General features: G+C 28.1%; 2 protein-coding genes across 4 annotated transcripts; one reads left to right on the forward strand and one right to left on the reverse strand.

Moving 5' to 3' along the window:
* The first annotated feature begins 4,429 nt into the window (after window positions 1-4,429).
* On the forward strand, window positions 4,430-5,506 carry LOC129312068 (RING-H2 finger protein ATL22-like). Its single transcript, XM_054954635.1, has 2 exons — window positions 4,430-5,098; window positions 5,207-5,506. The coding sequence occupies exons 1-2, from the start codon at window positions 4,480-4,482 to the stop codon at window positions 5,326-5,328; spliced, it is 741 nt and encodes a 246-aa protein (XP_054810610.1). The 5' UTR covers window positions 4,430-4,479; the 3' UTR covers window positions 5,329-5,506.
* A 3,403-nt stretch (window positions 5,507-8,909) lies between these two features.
* LOC129311760 (elongation factor 1-delta 1-like) lies at window positions 8,910-12,000 on the reverse strand. 3 transcript variants are annotated; one of them, XM_054954213.1, is made up of 8 exons: window positions 11,866-12,000; window positions 10,988-11,099; window positions 10,779-10,895; window positions 10,449-10,542; window positions 9,941-10,073; window positions 9,724-9,837; window positions 9,430-9,591; window positions 8,910-9,294 (listed from the first exon to the last, which is right to left on the reverse strand). In XM_054954213.1, coding segments are annotated over exons 2-8 (708 nt in total). In that variant the 5' UTR covers window positions 11,074-11,099; window positions 11,866-12,000; the 3' UTR covers window positions 8,910-9,292. The 3 variants fall into 3 exon arrangements, with proteins under 3 accessions (XP_054810188.1, XP_054810186.1, XP_054810187.1); XM_054954211.1 differs by lacking the exon at window positions 8,910-9,294 and having other exon boundaries at window positions 9,425-9,591; XM_054954212.1 differs by lacking the exon at window positions 8,910-9,294 and having other exon boundaries at window positions 9,425-9,591; window positions 11,829-11,955.
* Between the last annotated feature and the right edge of the window lie 1,682 nt (window positions 12,001-13,682).

The raw sequence follows: 13,682 nt of genomic DNA on the forward strand, positions 1-13,682 counted from the left end.
TGAGTGCCTTGGAGATAAATTTGGTTTCTTTATTGTGATTCGACTCTAATCTGTTTTGGGAGTCCCACTCAAATGAAATTTTCAACGATGGGTGTGGCCTAAATCTCTCTTTTTAACAGTTTATAGCCGCACTAATAAGGATACGGTGGTGGGTTTCTCTTTATTGCAAATGTAAACCGTTCAAATTAAATTTATATTTTTAAAAATTATCAAATCTAATTTAATGGTTCAGATTCATAGTATTTCTTTTACTGTAGGAGAGGAAAACTAACTCCCAATAGAATAAAGGCTTGTTTGGTTTTGTTTGCATTTTTAATTTTTTTAAAAAACTATTTTGTAAGTCAATTTTTAAAAATTGGTTTCCAAAACTAAACAAAATAAAAGCATGTTTGATTATATTAATTTGAAGATAATTTTAGAGTTAGAAAAATGGCCGATAGTGGTAGTGGTGGTGTTGGTGATGAATCTTGGTGAATCTGGTGATGGACTATGATAGACGTTGAAGATAAAACAGAAATAAAGTAGGCTCAAAATCTTCCCAGTTCGCAATGTGTTTTATTTTTGTGTGGCAACATTTGTATCGAGATGAATTAAAGTGACACGCAAACTAACTGGATTCTCTTGCTTTTGTGCTGACAAAGAAGTTGTTGGATCAAAGATAATCTATTGTCAAGTGTTATCAAGGATTATATTGTGGAGCATCTTGAGGTTCAAGCGAAAAGAGATGAGAGTCCCAGAAAAAGGGCAAAAAAAGACGATAGGTAAAATTATCTGCGTCGGATTTGTCTGGATAAAGAGGAGACTTCACTTTTCTTCCTTTTTCAATGTCAGTTGCAATGTTTAATCCTTCAGGTCTAAGAAAAACAATCCTCAATCCTGAACGTTCCTAACATTAACATATACAAGAAAAATAATATTTTTTCATTTTAAATTATAAAATACTTTTAAATATAATTTTATATGCTGATAAAACTTATTAAATATATTTTTTATTCTTTTAAAAAGAATATAAACTTTTAAAAATGTTTTTATTTAATACTTCATTTATAAAAGAATATTAAAGATAAAGAATATGTGGAAAGAGTAATATTAAAAATGCATCATTAATGAGATGTAATTTTTATCAAAATGTCTTATATTTTTTATGCAATTTTTTTAAAAATCTTATAATTTAAAATATGAGATCTTTTTGCAAGAGATTTGATATCTTAAAATATAAGACATTTTGAAGATTGTATTTCTTAAACCTGGATAAAGAGGAGACTTCACTTTTCTTCCTTTTTCAATGTCAGTTGCAATGTTTAATCCTTCAGGTTTAAGAAAAACAATCCTCAATCCCGAACATTCCTAACATTAACATATAAAAGAAAAATAATACTTCTGACACTTTCAAATAAAATTACACATATTAATAAAGCTTATTAAATATATTTTTTATTTTTTAAAAATATACAATTTTAAAAATGACATGTTAAGGATTAAAAACTTTTAAAAATATAAGCTTATTTTGAGATTTAATATCTCAAAATATAAGACACTTTGACAGAAATAAAGTTTTAGTAATGATGCTTTTTCAATATTGTCATTCCTATATATTTTTTCTCTTTAATATTTTTTATAGATGGAGTATTAAATGAAGAATATTTTTGAACATTTATATTTTTATCTTAAAAAAATAAGCTTGTATTAAATGAGTTTTATTAGTATGTGTGATTTTATCTAAAAATATCTTATAATTTGGGATTAAAGAAGTAACTCGTAATTTATTGCTGAAATTTAAATCTCATAATTATGGCAGTTTTTTATTTTTATCTGTTGTTAAAATTTTGAAATTATTTACTAAATTTTGTTTGTATAATTAATTATATACTTTTAAAATATATGATTATAACAAAAAAAGTATTAAAATTAGAGGTTCTAGTGCATAAAAATTAATAAAATATAAAAATAAAACAATTCAAAATTATTTACTCTTTCTTGTTCAAATTGTAAAACATTTTTTTTATCTAATTTTTGCCTAAAATCCACGATACTTTGTGTTTTTTAAAATTATTCTTCGAAATTGAACCTTGTATTATTTTTTTTTGGGCCCAAGAATATTGTATTAATTAATAGAGATATGAGAAATATAATTTAATTCAACACTGCTTTTCATTTTTTATTGGGTCAATGAGTATCTTAGCTCCTAAATTATTGCCTAAATATCATTCTAAATTTTAAAATTTTAGAATATGCAAAATCTCCCCTCCACTTCTAAATTTTAAATGCATGAAACCTCTTCGTTGAGTTAAAGAGAACGGCTGTTATTTTTTAAGATTAAGATGCATGCAACTTGGTCTCACAACTATAAAAAGTAAGGATTATTTTCTCCAATTTAGTGGTAGGAATTTAGAAGTTTAGGAAATTTTTTACATATTTTAGATGTTCAAAATCTATGATTTTATTTATACAATAGTTTAGAATTTAAGATATTTATTAATCCTTCTGTATCATAAGAGGGTTAAAGGCACAAAAAGGGAAGGGATATCAATTTTTTTAATGAAAGTGAAAAAATAACTACTATTATTAGTTTGTAAAATATGGTTGGAAGAATTTTATAATTTGAATGGAAGGGAGTACATTATAAGGATTCAATTATACATTTTGAATTATAACAACTTAAGAATAAGAGAACTATGAGAATTAAATGCATACTTTGTTTCAAGACTTCTTATTTATTAATTTCACTGAATTCTATTTTTCCCACATCTATTTATTTATTCATTTATTACAATTTACTAAGTTAAAGGAATCAACTTTATGGGAGAGGTAAAGGTGAAAATTCGGGCAGGCAGGGATTGGCTCAAATAATCTCTAGTTGAATAGGCCCCATATCCAAATATGACTTCTTAAAAAACCTGAATAGTCATCTAAATATTTAAATTTTCTATTTGAAATTAATTTTAATTAAATTTTTTACTCTAAAATTAATTATTTTATTTTATAAAAAATATAAATATATATTTTTTGAATTCTTAAATAATGATAAGACTCAAATATATGATATTTTAATATAAAATAACTTAAAAATTAAAGAATTAATTAATATTTATTATATTTTATATATTTTATAAATATATATATTTTATTTAGGCACTCGGGTCTAATAAAAAAAAAAAAAATCAGCTGGAGGGGCAAGTTGGAAGGATATGTACAAAGACCTTATTTATTATTAGTAAATGAGGAGACTTGCCAAGTCAGGTCAATGAGACAGAAAAAAATCGAATCCTTGGGCTGCGCGGGCTTCTCGGAACCTATTTGGTCAACCATCAAGCTTACCATTCTAATCTGTCAGTTCTTTTTTTCTCTTGTTTTTTTTTTTTTTTGCATATATCTTTTTTATTAAACATAATTTTATTTAAAATATAATCAAATATTAAATGTAAGTATTTTTTTAATAAAGATTTAAATTTTTGTTCAAGAATTTACCCATCTCACTGGACCCAACCCCTCATTTTCAATTTTAAACATAATCTCCTAGCATTTATTATCAATTTATTTCATAAAAAAATACGGCCAATAAACATTTTGCATCTCATCATCAGACGTTGAAAATAAATCAGTGTAATTATTTACCAAAAAACTTGAGAATAAATATTTTAAGCATTGTATAACATAATTGAGAATAATTATATTAATATAATTTTTTATCCATAAAATTTAAAGTTCTCTAAGAAAAATTAAAAACTAACTCTTCGGTCCTAATTATATAATAAAATTTTAAAATTCTATTTAATTCTAAATATAGGTAAAGATATAATAGCTAATTTTTTCCCCAATGCTAACCCTTCTTAATTCAACCAAGTTGTAATTCCTAAACACTTATTATGGTCATTAGCAAAATCAAAAAGTCAAATATTTTTTTTATAAATTTAAGAATATTAATTATCATTTCTTAAAAATAGTTAAGTTGATTAATTTTATATACAACTGTTTCAATTTATAAGGCATTTTTTTATACATGCAAATAAAATTCATTAAATATAATTTACAATATCATTTTTTAAAAACATAAATATAAATTTTTAAAAATATATATTATTTAATATAATTTTATTTGTAAAACATTAAATAATGAAATCTTATTTTTATTAAGATATCATATATTTTATGTACTGAATCACCTCAAAATATATTTTATAATCTGAGAATAAGAAAGTAGCGTGCAAGAGGATATTATAAAATTATAAATTAAACACTTCCCAGCATCTTTATTGCAATTCTTTTTCACAAATTGACAATGATACATGTGAGTGTGACCCACCCAAAGTTCAGAACTTTAGCATCTCTGTGTTTGCTTGTGCCTGCAAGCAAGAAACCAAATTCTCACTTCTCTTCTTCTCCTTTCTATATAAAACCCATCATTTACTCACTTTGAACAAAGACTTATTCCAAGTCTCCCTCTTCTTCTTCTTCTTCTTCATTCTCAAACTCATCACCATGCCTCCTCCATTCATCTTCCTCTTCTGGCTTTCAATCTTCCTCAACTCACTTCGCTTCCTCTCTGCAAATCCCCCTGCTTCTTCCACTTGCACTCATGACGACGCTCCTCGTATTTCCCATCCTTTTCATTTGAATCTCCAACAACCTCGTCCCTCTTTGACTTCGTACGATGTTCCCTCTGGTTTCGAGCTTCTCTGTACAGATAACCTCACCACCATTCACTTCCCTTCTTATACCCATTATTTGGTCGTCAAATCCATTTCCTACCCCACCAAAAGAATCAATCTTCTTGACCCAAGAAACTGTGTTCATGACGTGTTTCTCAACCTCGATCTTTCTCACACCCCGTTTCACTACTTCTATGTTCTGAAGAACTACACTTACCTGAATTGTTCCAAGGTCCTTTCGCGTCCTTTCATGGAGATTCCTTGTATGAGTGGACCAGACTTTCATGTTTACACAGTTGAGCCTTCCTTGCCTGTGCCTGGTTCTTGTGTGACAGTTAAAACCATTGCGATACCGTTCGAATATTCCCCTTATCTCTCCGACAATAGCCTTGGTCTTGGATTAACCTGGGACTCGCCTCTGCTTCAAGAAACCAGAACAGAGCATACAGGTAAATTCAGTTTCTTTCGTTCTCGAACAAATCTCAAGATTATATTAGAATTTTTCTGTTAGTATTGGTATGTTTATATATTTCTTATGTTTGGATATGTGTGTGCAGCTGTGAACATCGGCATTTTTGTAATTGTGGCGATAGCAATACTGGTAAGCGTGAAGGTTTGGTGGTCAAGGTCAAGAAGGGATTGTGGTGAGAAAGAAGATCAATTATTACAGAGCTTGTGAGAATTATAATACATGGTGGCTAAATTTTTGAACTTTAATTTTTAGTACTTTTTTTTTTTTTTGGATATTTCATGAACTTTGAGATGTAGTACAACTCTATGATGTTGTAGAAGAGAGAGAAAGATTATCTTGTTCCTCCGTAATTGTGAAACAAAAGTAAAGGTTTCAAGGTTCTTAATATTTTTTTTTTTGACCTGGATAGTTTCTTTATTTTCTTGATGCTTTAATAAATTGAAAAGAATTTTTAAGAGGTATTTGCTAGGTAAAAAAAAAAAACCAATCACAATTGGTTAGTTAATTATTGATTTATGCATTCTAATTTTAATTATACTATTGTGAGTTTACGATAATGGCTAGCCAGCTAGGCATGCCAAAGATACAAGGGTTTCAAATCATAAAACTTAATTTCTAGACAAATGATCATGGCTTGAACTTGTTTGCCACAATTTCACCAAATATATAAAATGAAATTTAAAAAATTGAGAACTTGAGACAAGTGAACTTTGATGAGAATCTGATTACATGTAATATATATTCACACACATTTATATAGTGTGCGTATATAATATATATTTTGAATTTAGCAGGTGGCCTAAATCTACTTATTTTTTCACATGGCATGATGACAATCATTTAATTTAATTAAATAATTATAAAAAACATATCACATATCACAGTCAAATGGTACTATTACTTCACACATATATATTATGCACAAAATTCTTCATTTTTTAAAAACCATTTCATGTATAAGACTACATATTGTTAAAAATATATCAATAACTTTCTACATATCAAATAAGTTTTAAATCATAGATTTCAACAACTACTTAATTAATATACAACTATAAAAATAAGATTTTTTTTGATTACCTCAAATCTTTAATAAGTCAAAAATTATCCCTCAGTCATAGCTTGTTTTTTGAGTTAAATTCAAGCTAACTGATGCTTCATGAGGTTAGTTTATAATTATATTAACACCCATCACTAATAATCATTAAAATTATCACTTTAAACATTTAATTTCATATTTTAATAATTAAAGTTTCAATTACAAGATCAACCTCACATTCATTGAGTTTTTTAATTCTCATTAACTTCAAAATGTTTAATCAATAAATTTTATTAAAGGAAATTTTGAAATTTTAAAGGTATTAGATTATTTTAATTTATGAAATGTTATTAATAGGTCCTCATATAATTTTTTTTTGGCCACAGCTAAGCATATAAGTTTAAAATACGAAATTAAACAAAAAAAAAATGGTCTCTCTAATTTTTCCTTTGGTTAGATAATACACGTATCATATCAAAGCGCACACGGGTTAAGTCATACAATCTTACTGACATAACTAATAGAAGTTGTCTTTTATTTTTACTATTAAAAGAAACCTCCGTGACCTTTATTTATTTATTTTTTTACCGCAAACTTTTTTACTATTATTTTTTAATTATCTTATTAATAAAAAATTATCATGTAATATTAAAAAAAAGATGCATAGCGGTTTATATAGTATTCAATGTAAGTAAATAATAACTTTTGTAAAAACTTTTTTTTTCATATTTTTATATTATCATTAACTAGGTCATGTCATATAGTTGTTGTGACTTCTTTTAACATGATATGACAATTTTTATTATTAATAAGATAATTAAAAAATAACAATAAAAGAGTCTGTAATTAAAAAATAAAAAATTAAGGAAGCTAATTCTAGCCTTGTAAAGGTGAGGGGATTCTGTTCAATTGCTTCAAAGAGAGTTTTCTATAGTTCAGCCAAAATGCATTGTATGTTTAAGCTTAAATATTTGATTTTATTATTTATTTTATTGTTATAAAAAATTAAATTAATAATACTCCTTCTAGTCCTATTTATAAGGTAAAGAGAGAAGAATTTTTTGATCTTATTTATAAGTCACATTATTAATTTTTTTTTATAATTTTTTTTTACCTTCTATTGAATGTTGGAGAGAGAAAATATGTTATTGAAATGTGTATATTTAATAGGGGCAAAGTTGAGAATTTTTTAAATTTTAGGACAGAATTAATGAGTTTTAAAATTGTCCTTAATACTGATAAAATATATTAAAAGTGATTTATAAATAAAATCAGAATAATATACATATTGATTTTAGGAAAGAATGACTTGTTTCCCCCGGAATTCATAGGCTGGTTCCGCCCTGCATTCATGTATGAGTCAACATTATTAGCCTGAAATTTGACAGAAAAGAAGAGTTAGGTAGAAGAACTCACATAAGCAGGACAATTTTTTGGATATAAAAAAAAGTTTTGAATCTTTTAAATAATTATGAAACTGATTACTTTATCTGTAAAATAATTGCCTTAAACAAAAAATTAATATTTTGGTAGCTTAAAAATATCTAAAAAGGTAAGGTCAATATTCAATCCCTCAATATTTGAAAAGATTCTGAATGATTGAATTAGTTTGTCTGCTTACTTTCATTTTCCTATCTTCATTCAACCAAACAATGATTTCAAGAATTAAAAACATGTCTGAAATTTCACTTCAACCACTGGACTAAAAATAAAATAAGTGTTGTTAGTTGTGTATTCTCATCTTTTTATATATTATCCTCAATTATGTAAAGCAGAAACACTATCATGAATTTATTACCCTAAGCAAGTTGTCAACATAAAATTTTTGCAGGAGAATCCCCCTCCAATCATATCCATGTTCACATTAGCTGTTTCCCCATCATTTGTGACACAAGATTCAATTAAACAAGAATATTGAAATGGCTGTACAATTCCATTTTCTCAATCAGTCATATATACACTTGCAAATGACATTTTTTTTTTTATAAAAAAAAGCACTATCTTTTGTAAGTTCAAGGAGATGAAATCTTTGAAATGATCAAGCTATACAAACTATAACAATGTTTTGGCTTGGCAGAAGACATTGAATCTGATAAGTGGTGATAATAAGTTGATAAATCATAAAACTAAGTTACTGGACAAAGAATTTTCATCTACAAATATATGGACGCTTTTTGCCAGCTGTTTAATATAATCATGTCTAATTGATTAACATGTGATCACATAGTAATCAAGTTCTATCTGTCCAACACAACACTATCTGTCTAAATGAACAATTTGAAGGGGAACCAAAAGACAATGATTCATAAATAACAGCTCCTAATTTGAAGATTAACCCAAAAAAAAAAAATCTTTAGGTGTGAATGGGTTATGAGCCTACAAAGGGTAAAATAGATCTGCGACCACTCACATTTAACATAACATAGAAATTGGTCAATCAAACGTGAGCTACGGACTTAAGATGATTGATTGGGATTACTCATAGCTTCAAAACTCAAATGGAAACACAGCATAAATTTTTCAGATACTAGTTAAGGTCATACTTCTAAATTTTCAGGTTAGCGAATTACCCCCGGATTGAAATACAATTTTACTTTAAGCTTTTGATTCCCCTGATAAATAAGTTGCATTATTGAATAAAAGCTTAATGTTTATTCGATTTCCTTAGCTTCCTGTAATATCAAATAAAACAAAATGCATCGCTCAGTCATAATGTAATAATTTTCTTTCTAGTTGTAAGCCGTAAGACTAAAATCTCTGTATCATCAGCAAACACATTCAGGAATAAATTTTCTCAACAGGTGCCATCATTCTAAAACCCAATCCTCAAATAAGAGGATCTGTAAAAGCAACTACAGATTTTCACCCAAAAAAGGGTGCCATAATTTGGTAAACCCAACAATAAAGGAAAACACATGCCCAACACTGTAGGACTGAATGCTAACATTATTCAAAAAGCAGCAGGTCCCGATACATGCAAAATCATCGGCAGCAACAATTTAGGAAACGACAAAAGTAACAGGGAGGCTTCTAGAGAGGAAAAAAAAAAACAAGAAACATCTCAAGATACAGAAGTAACACAAGAAACATCTCAGCCGTTGGCAGGACCGTCCAAGTCTACGGAATGCCAGATTCTGCAACAAAAGGTACGAGATAGAATTAGAAACAAATATCAATCATGGATCATAAGTTGCATGTCCCCTCACTAAATATATACCATCTTCAGTAATCTCTCTATATTAAACGAAAAGGCTTTAGATTATACTAACATATTTTATTGAAGGCCACAATGTCACAGCTCTGGACATATTCGTTGATTGGCTCGTTCATAAGATGTTCCTCAATAAGGCTGTCAACCGAGACCAGGTCATCCACTATAGTAAGCATAATTTGCATTTTCTTGATACCGTACCCAACGGGGGCAAGTTTGGCTGTGACATTGATAGGGAGTAAGGTCAGAATTGTAAACAGGATGGTACACGATGAATGTAGATTATCATTTACAAAATAAAGGATCGTATATTTATCATTTAAAATAATAAGGTAACAAAATATCAACTTACAAGCACCCCAAAGCAATCCTTCCATCTGAACTCCTCTCACTGCTTCTTCAAGCTTTTTCATGTCCGTCTCGTCATCCCAAGGCTTCACATCCAACAGAACAGATGACTTCCCAGCTGATAACACAACAAGCAGAAAGTCATTACACATAAAACAGGTGTCAGAAAAATGTCAGGATCCAAAGGCAATTAATTTAAAATCAGTAGGAACATAACTTACATTCTTTCTTCTTTGAAGATGCCTTCACGGCAGCTGCCCGTTCTTCAGCAGCCTTCTTCTCCTCTTCTGTCTCTTCACCAAACAAATCCACATCATCATCATCATCATCATCATCATCCTCAGCTGATGTAGCCTAATAACATATATTTAGTCAACCGTTAGAATGAGTTCTCCAAAATGAACAAAAATGTGGCAACATAAATGACAGTCATTTATATAAATGGGCCACAGATGGCTCCCTATTTTCATTAAGAACTGGAGAATACATACATACATACATAGAGAGAGAGAGAGAGAGAGAGAAGAAACAACAGAGCGCACAAAAAGAAGATAAAATTGGACAACCAATGAGAACGAGGAGAAAAGAAGAAAAACAAAAATCGAACAATAAATATCCACGTTCAAATTTTGAAAACAAGTTTCAAATCTAATCATATTACATTTATTCATTTGCAAACCAAGTTAATGCATAATATAAAACCTGAATAAAATTGAGGAAAATGCTTACCTTTGTGTCAGCTGGTGGAGGAGTGGCAATGGCCTCCCCTGCCATGGGGAGAGAACCCTCCACTTTGACTCCAGATCCGTTACCAGATACACCACTGTATGTCCAGAATGAAGAATAAATCAAATAAGAAACAGGACACTCATGATGTTATCAACCATTATTAGACATCAGGTGTAAAATTATGATGCACTAAACATCAGGGAAAACACAAACTCGGACAAAAAAAAAACATGCCATAAGTAAATGGACGGTATTGAAAGACCATGCATCTAGTTGCAATACCCAATTACCCTACTTTAATCCATAATCAGGCATGGTATTAGAACTTACGACATTCTCAACAGAGCATCAATGTGCTTGTACCACCGGGAAGCGTTCACATATTCAGCTGATGGGGCCTTTGACAAGGCTGCGTATACTGTAATATCGTCCTTTGAAGCTTGATACCTGAAGAGAGATAGCTAATGAACACCGCCTAGAAACAAAGAGGGGGAATGGGAAAAATGGAGGAAAAGAAAACAATCAAACAGCGGACTTACCCAGTTATATAACTGCGGGTGAGAAGGTATTCGTCAAGCTTTTTCAACCCAGAAGCAGAGTTGACATCAACGAATGTGACTGCCATTTCTAATATATATAATTCCTTTGCTTCTGCAATATGCATATAATGGGATCTAAGTGTTTGATGTATGTATAATCTCAATGCATAGCAAAGCAAGTCTGAGTCTCTCCTAAAGTACAACAAAGATTTTATAGAAAATAGAATAAAAAAACAGAACCAGTCCACTGGACTATGACTTTTATTACGTTTTTGGCTGATGAATATATTTGGCCTTCTTCAAGTTTTTAAAGTTTAACTTATCGCGGACCTATACCACACTCAGTGGGGACATCTGCCCCCACTGAAATCTTTGAAATATGCATAGTTGATATAATGTCCTTTTAATTTTTGTTCCAGATATTTTGACACAACTCCAGCCAAGTCATTTACAAGATCATACATCGCAAGTACCTTGAGAATTTCCAAATTTGATGATAATATAAAAAGATTAATAAACAGAATGCCAAAACACAACAAATCCAACATTGCAATATATACATATATATACAAATCATACAAGTCGCTAGTAATCAAAATGAAGAGGGAAGAAGTATGATAGCCAATTACACACCATTCAAGCAAAAACAAGTACAAAAAAATAAACTCAACATGTAAATATTTCCAAATCCAAAGGTGTCAATATTAAACGATTACACGACCAGATTCAAAGCCAAATTAAAATGAAAAGTTTGATAGAAAGCAAGAACAGCGGGAACAGATAACGCGGGGGAAAATTCAAATTTAGATTCAAAACACCAGATTGAACAAATCAATCCCACCGGATTTTGGGAGTAGAAAAGGCCCTAGGATTCGAACCTTCTTCACTGCTTGCCCGAGAACAACCACGCAGGGCTGACAACGCTGGACGGCGTCCGACGGAGTATGGGATGCTTGTTCGTCGACTAAGAACTGGATCCGCTGCTCCCGAGCAAGGGTTTTATCGAGGTTTATACTTAATTTTAGGAAGAATTTGGTAAAGGCCTAAAAATAATTATTAAAATAGCAAAATTTATTACTCTAAATAATAAAATTTATTTTATAAATTCATACCTGACACTTCCATACTTATTTTTTTTTTTCATACTGGTTTTTTCTAAATTTCAAAATAAATAAAAAGCATCTTAACCTCATACTAGAACTAGAAGAGATAAATGAAATTCACTAAAGAAATAAAATTCATAAAAACCATATATTAGCACATAGTCTAATCATATATTAACGCAATTATACATGAATAGTAAATATAATAATTAAAAATATGTAAAAATTATGAAATGATAAAACAACTATTATGTAGTTTATTTTATTAAGTAATTCAGCTCTATCTAAATGGTGAAACTTCACCGTCAATTGCTAATAGATTTTAGTTTTTTGTCATAATTTTTTTAAATAATTAGCCATAAAACACTATCTTCTTATTTTTTAGGGAAGATGATAATAACATTTTTTTGAAATATGTAAATAATAATTTAATTTCTTAAAATATCATAATTTTACAAAATTTTCTAGAGACCTTTTTGTTACTAATGAATTTATATAAATGATCAAATTAACCTTGTTAAAAATAAATAATTTACACATTTTATTTAGGTATTTATAATTTTTTCTTATATTCACAACAATGTAACAACAAATAAGCAATTTAATATGCAAAGTTGTGATTTGCTGTTGCATTATTACGAATATAAAAAAAATTGTGAATATTTAAACAAAATTTATGAATAATTTATTTTCAAAAAGAAAATTTAATAATTTATATAAATTTATTAATGACAGAAAAGTTTTTAAGGACTTTTGGAGAGATCAAATTGTCATTTATATATTTTTAAAAAATTTATTATCATTTTTTCTTTTTTTTTATACAATCTTTTAACCTTTAAAATTTTTTTATATCATAATAATTATTATATCATATATAAATAAATTAAATGTTTACTAGCAACAAAATACAAATTTTGGTAAAAAAAAAAAGCAAGACATCTTTTATGAATACAATAACATAATAATTATAGAAAAATAAAAAATATAAAAAAATTTATATTTTACATTAATATTTACTAAATTACATTAAATGAATTTTAGATTAAATTAAAATTTATATTAATTTAAATAAAATCAAATAAAATGAAATTTAAAAATAAAAAATAGAATACCAATTGTTATAAATTATAAAAAATAGAATACCACTTGTAACATTTAATATATATATATATATATATTTACATAAATAATAAAATTAAATTTTAACCCTCATTTAATCTTAAGACTTTTACATATATAGCCTATGTTATAAGATTAAATCAAACAAACAGCTCAATATTTATTATATTTATATTATAACTAATTTATTATATTTTTCAATAATATACCGTTGTATATTAATAGTAAACCTCTTGTAAATTTTTAATAACAAACTTATTATATAATCAATGTGAACCGACCATACTTCAAATTTTTTAGACACGATTTTTTTTTTGGCCAATAGATCAATTTATCCTCTAAACTTCACTTCCATTTTAATATACGGAAGATCTTTTAAATATGTAACATCTATCATTTGAGACCGAAATCTTTCCTGATATAATAATGTTTAAATAATTAGTATTTATTTTATTATACTTTCATTGTCCAAA

This window comes from Prosopis cineraria, unplaced genomic scaffold, assembly GCF_029017545.1.
Source record: "Prosopis cineraria cultivar Desert tree isolate PC_DT_omini unplaced genomic scaffold, ASM2901754v1 PC5, whole genome shotgun sequence".
In the NCBI taxonomy this organism is placed as follows: Eukaryota; Viridiplantae; Streptophyta; class Magnoliopsida; order Fabales; family Fabaceae; genus Prosopis; species Prosopis cineraria.

Coding starts and splice junctions, on each gene's coding strand:
- LOC129312068 (XM_054954635.1), top strand. CDS start 4,480: ATGCCTCCTCCATTCATCTTCCTCTTCTGGCTTTCAATCTTCCTCAAC. Junction 5,099..5,206: donor AACCAGAACAGAGCATACAG/GTAAATTCAGTT, acceptor ATGTGTGTGCAG/CTGTGAACATCGGCATTTTT.
- LOC129311760 (XM_054954211.1), bottom strand. CDS start 11,073: ATGGCAGTCACATTCGTTGATGTCAACTCTGCTTCTGGGTTGAAAAAG. Junction 10,896..10,987: donor ACCCGCAGTTATATAACTGG/GTAAGTCCGCTG, acceptor ATCTCTCTTCAG/GTATCAAGCTTCAAAGGACG. Junction 9,838..9,940: donor ATCTTCAAAGAAGAAAGAAT/GTAAGTTATGTT, acceptor TTGTGTTATCAG/CTGGGAAGTCATCTGTTCTG.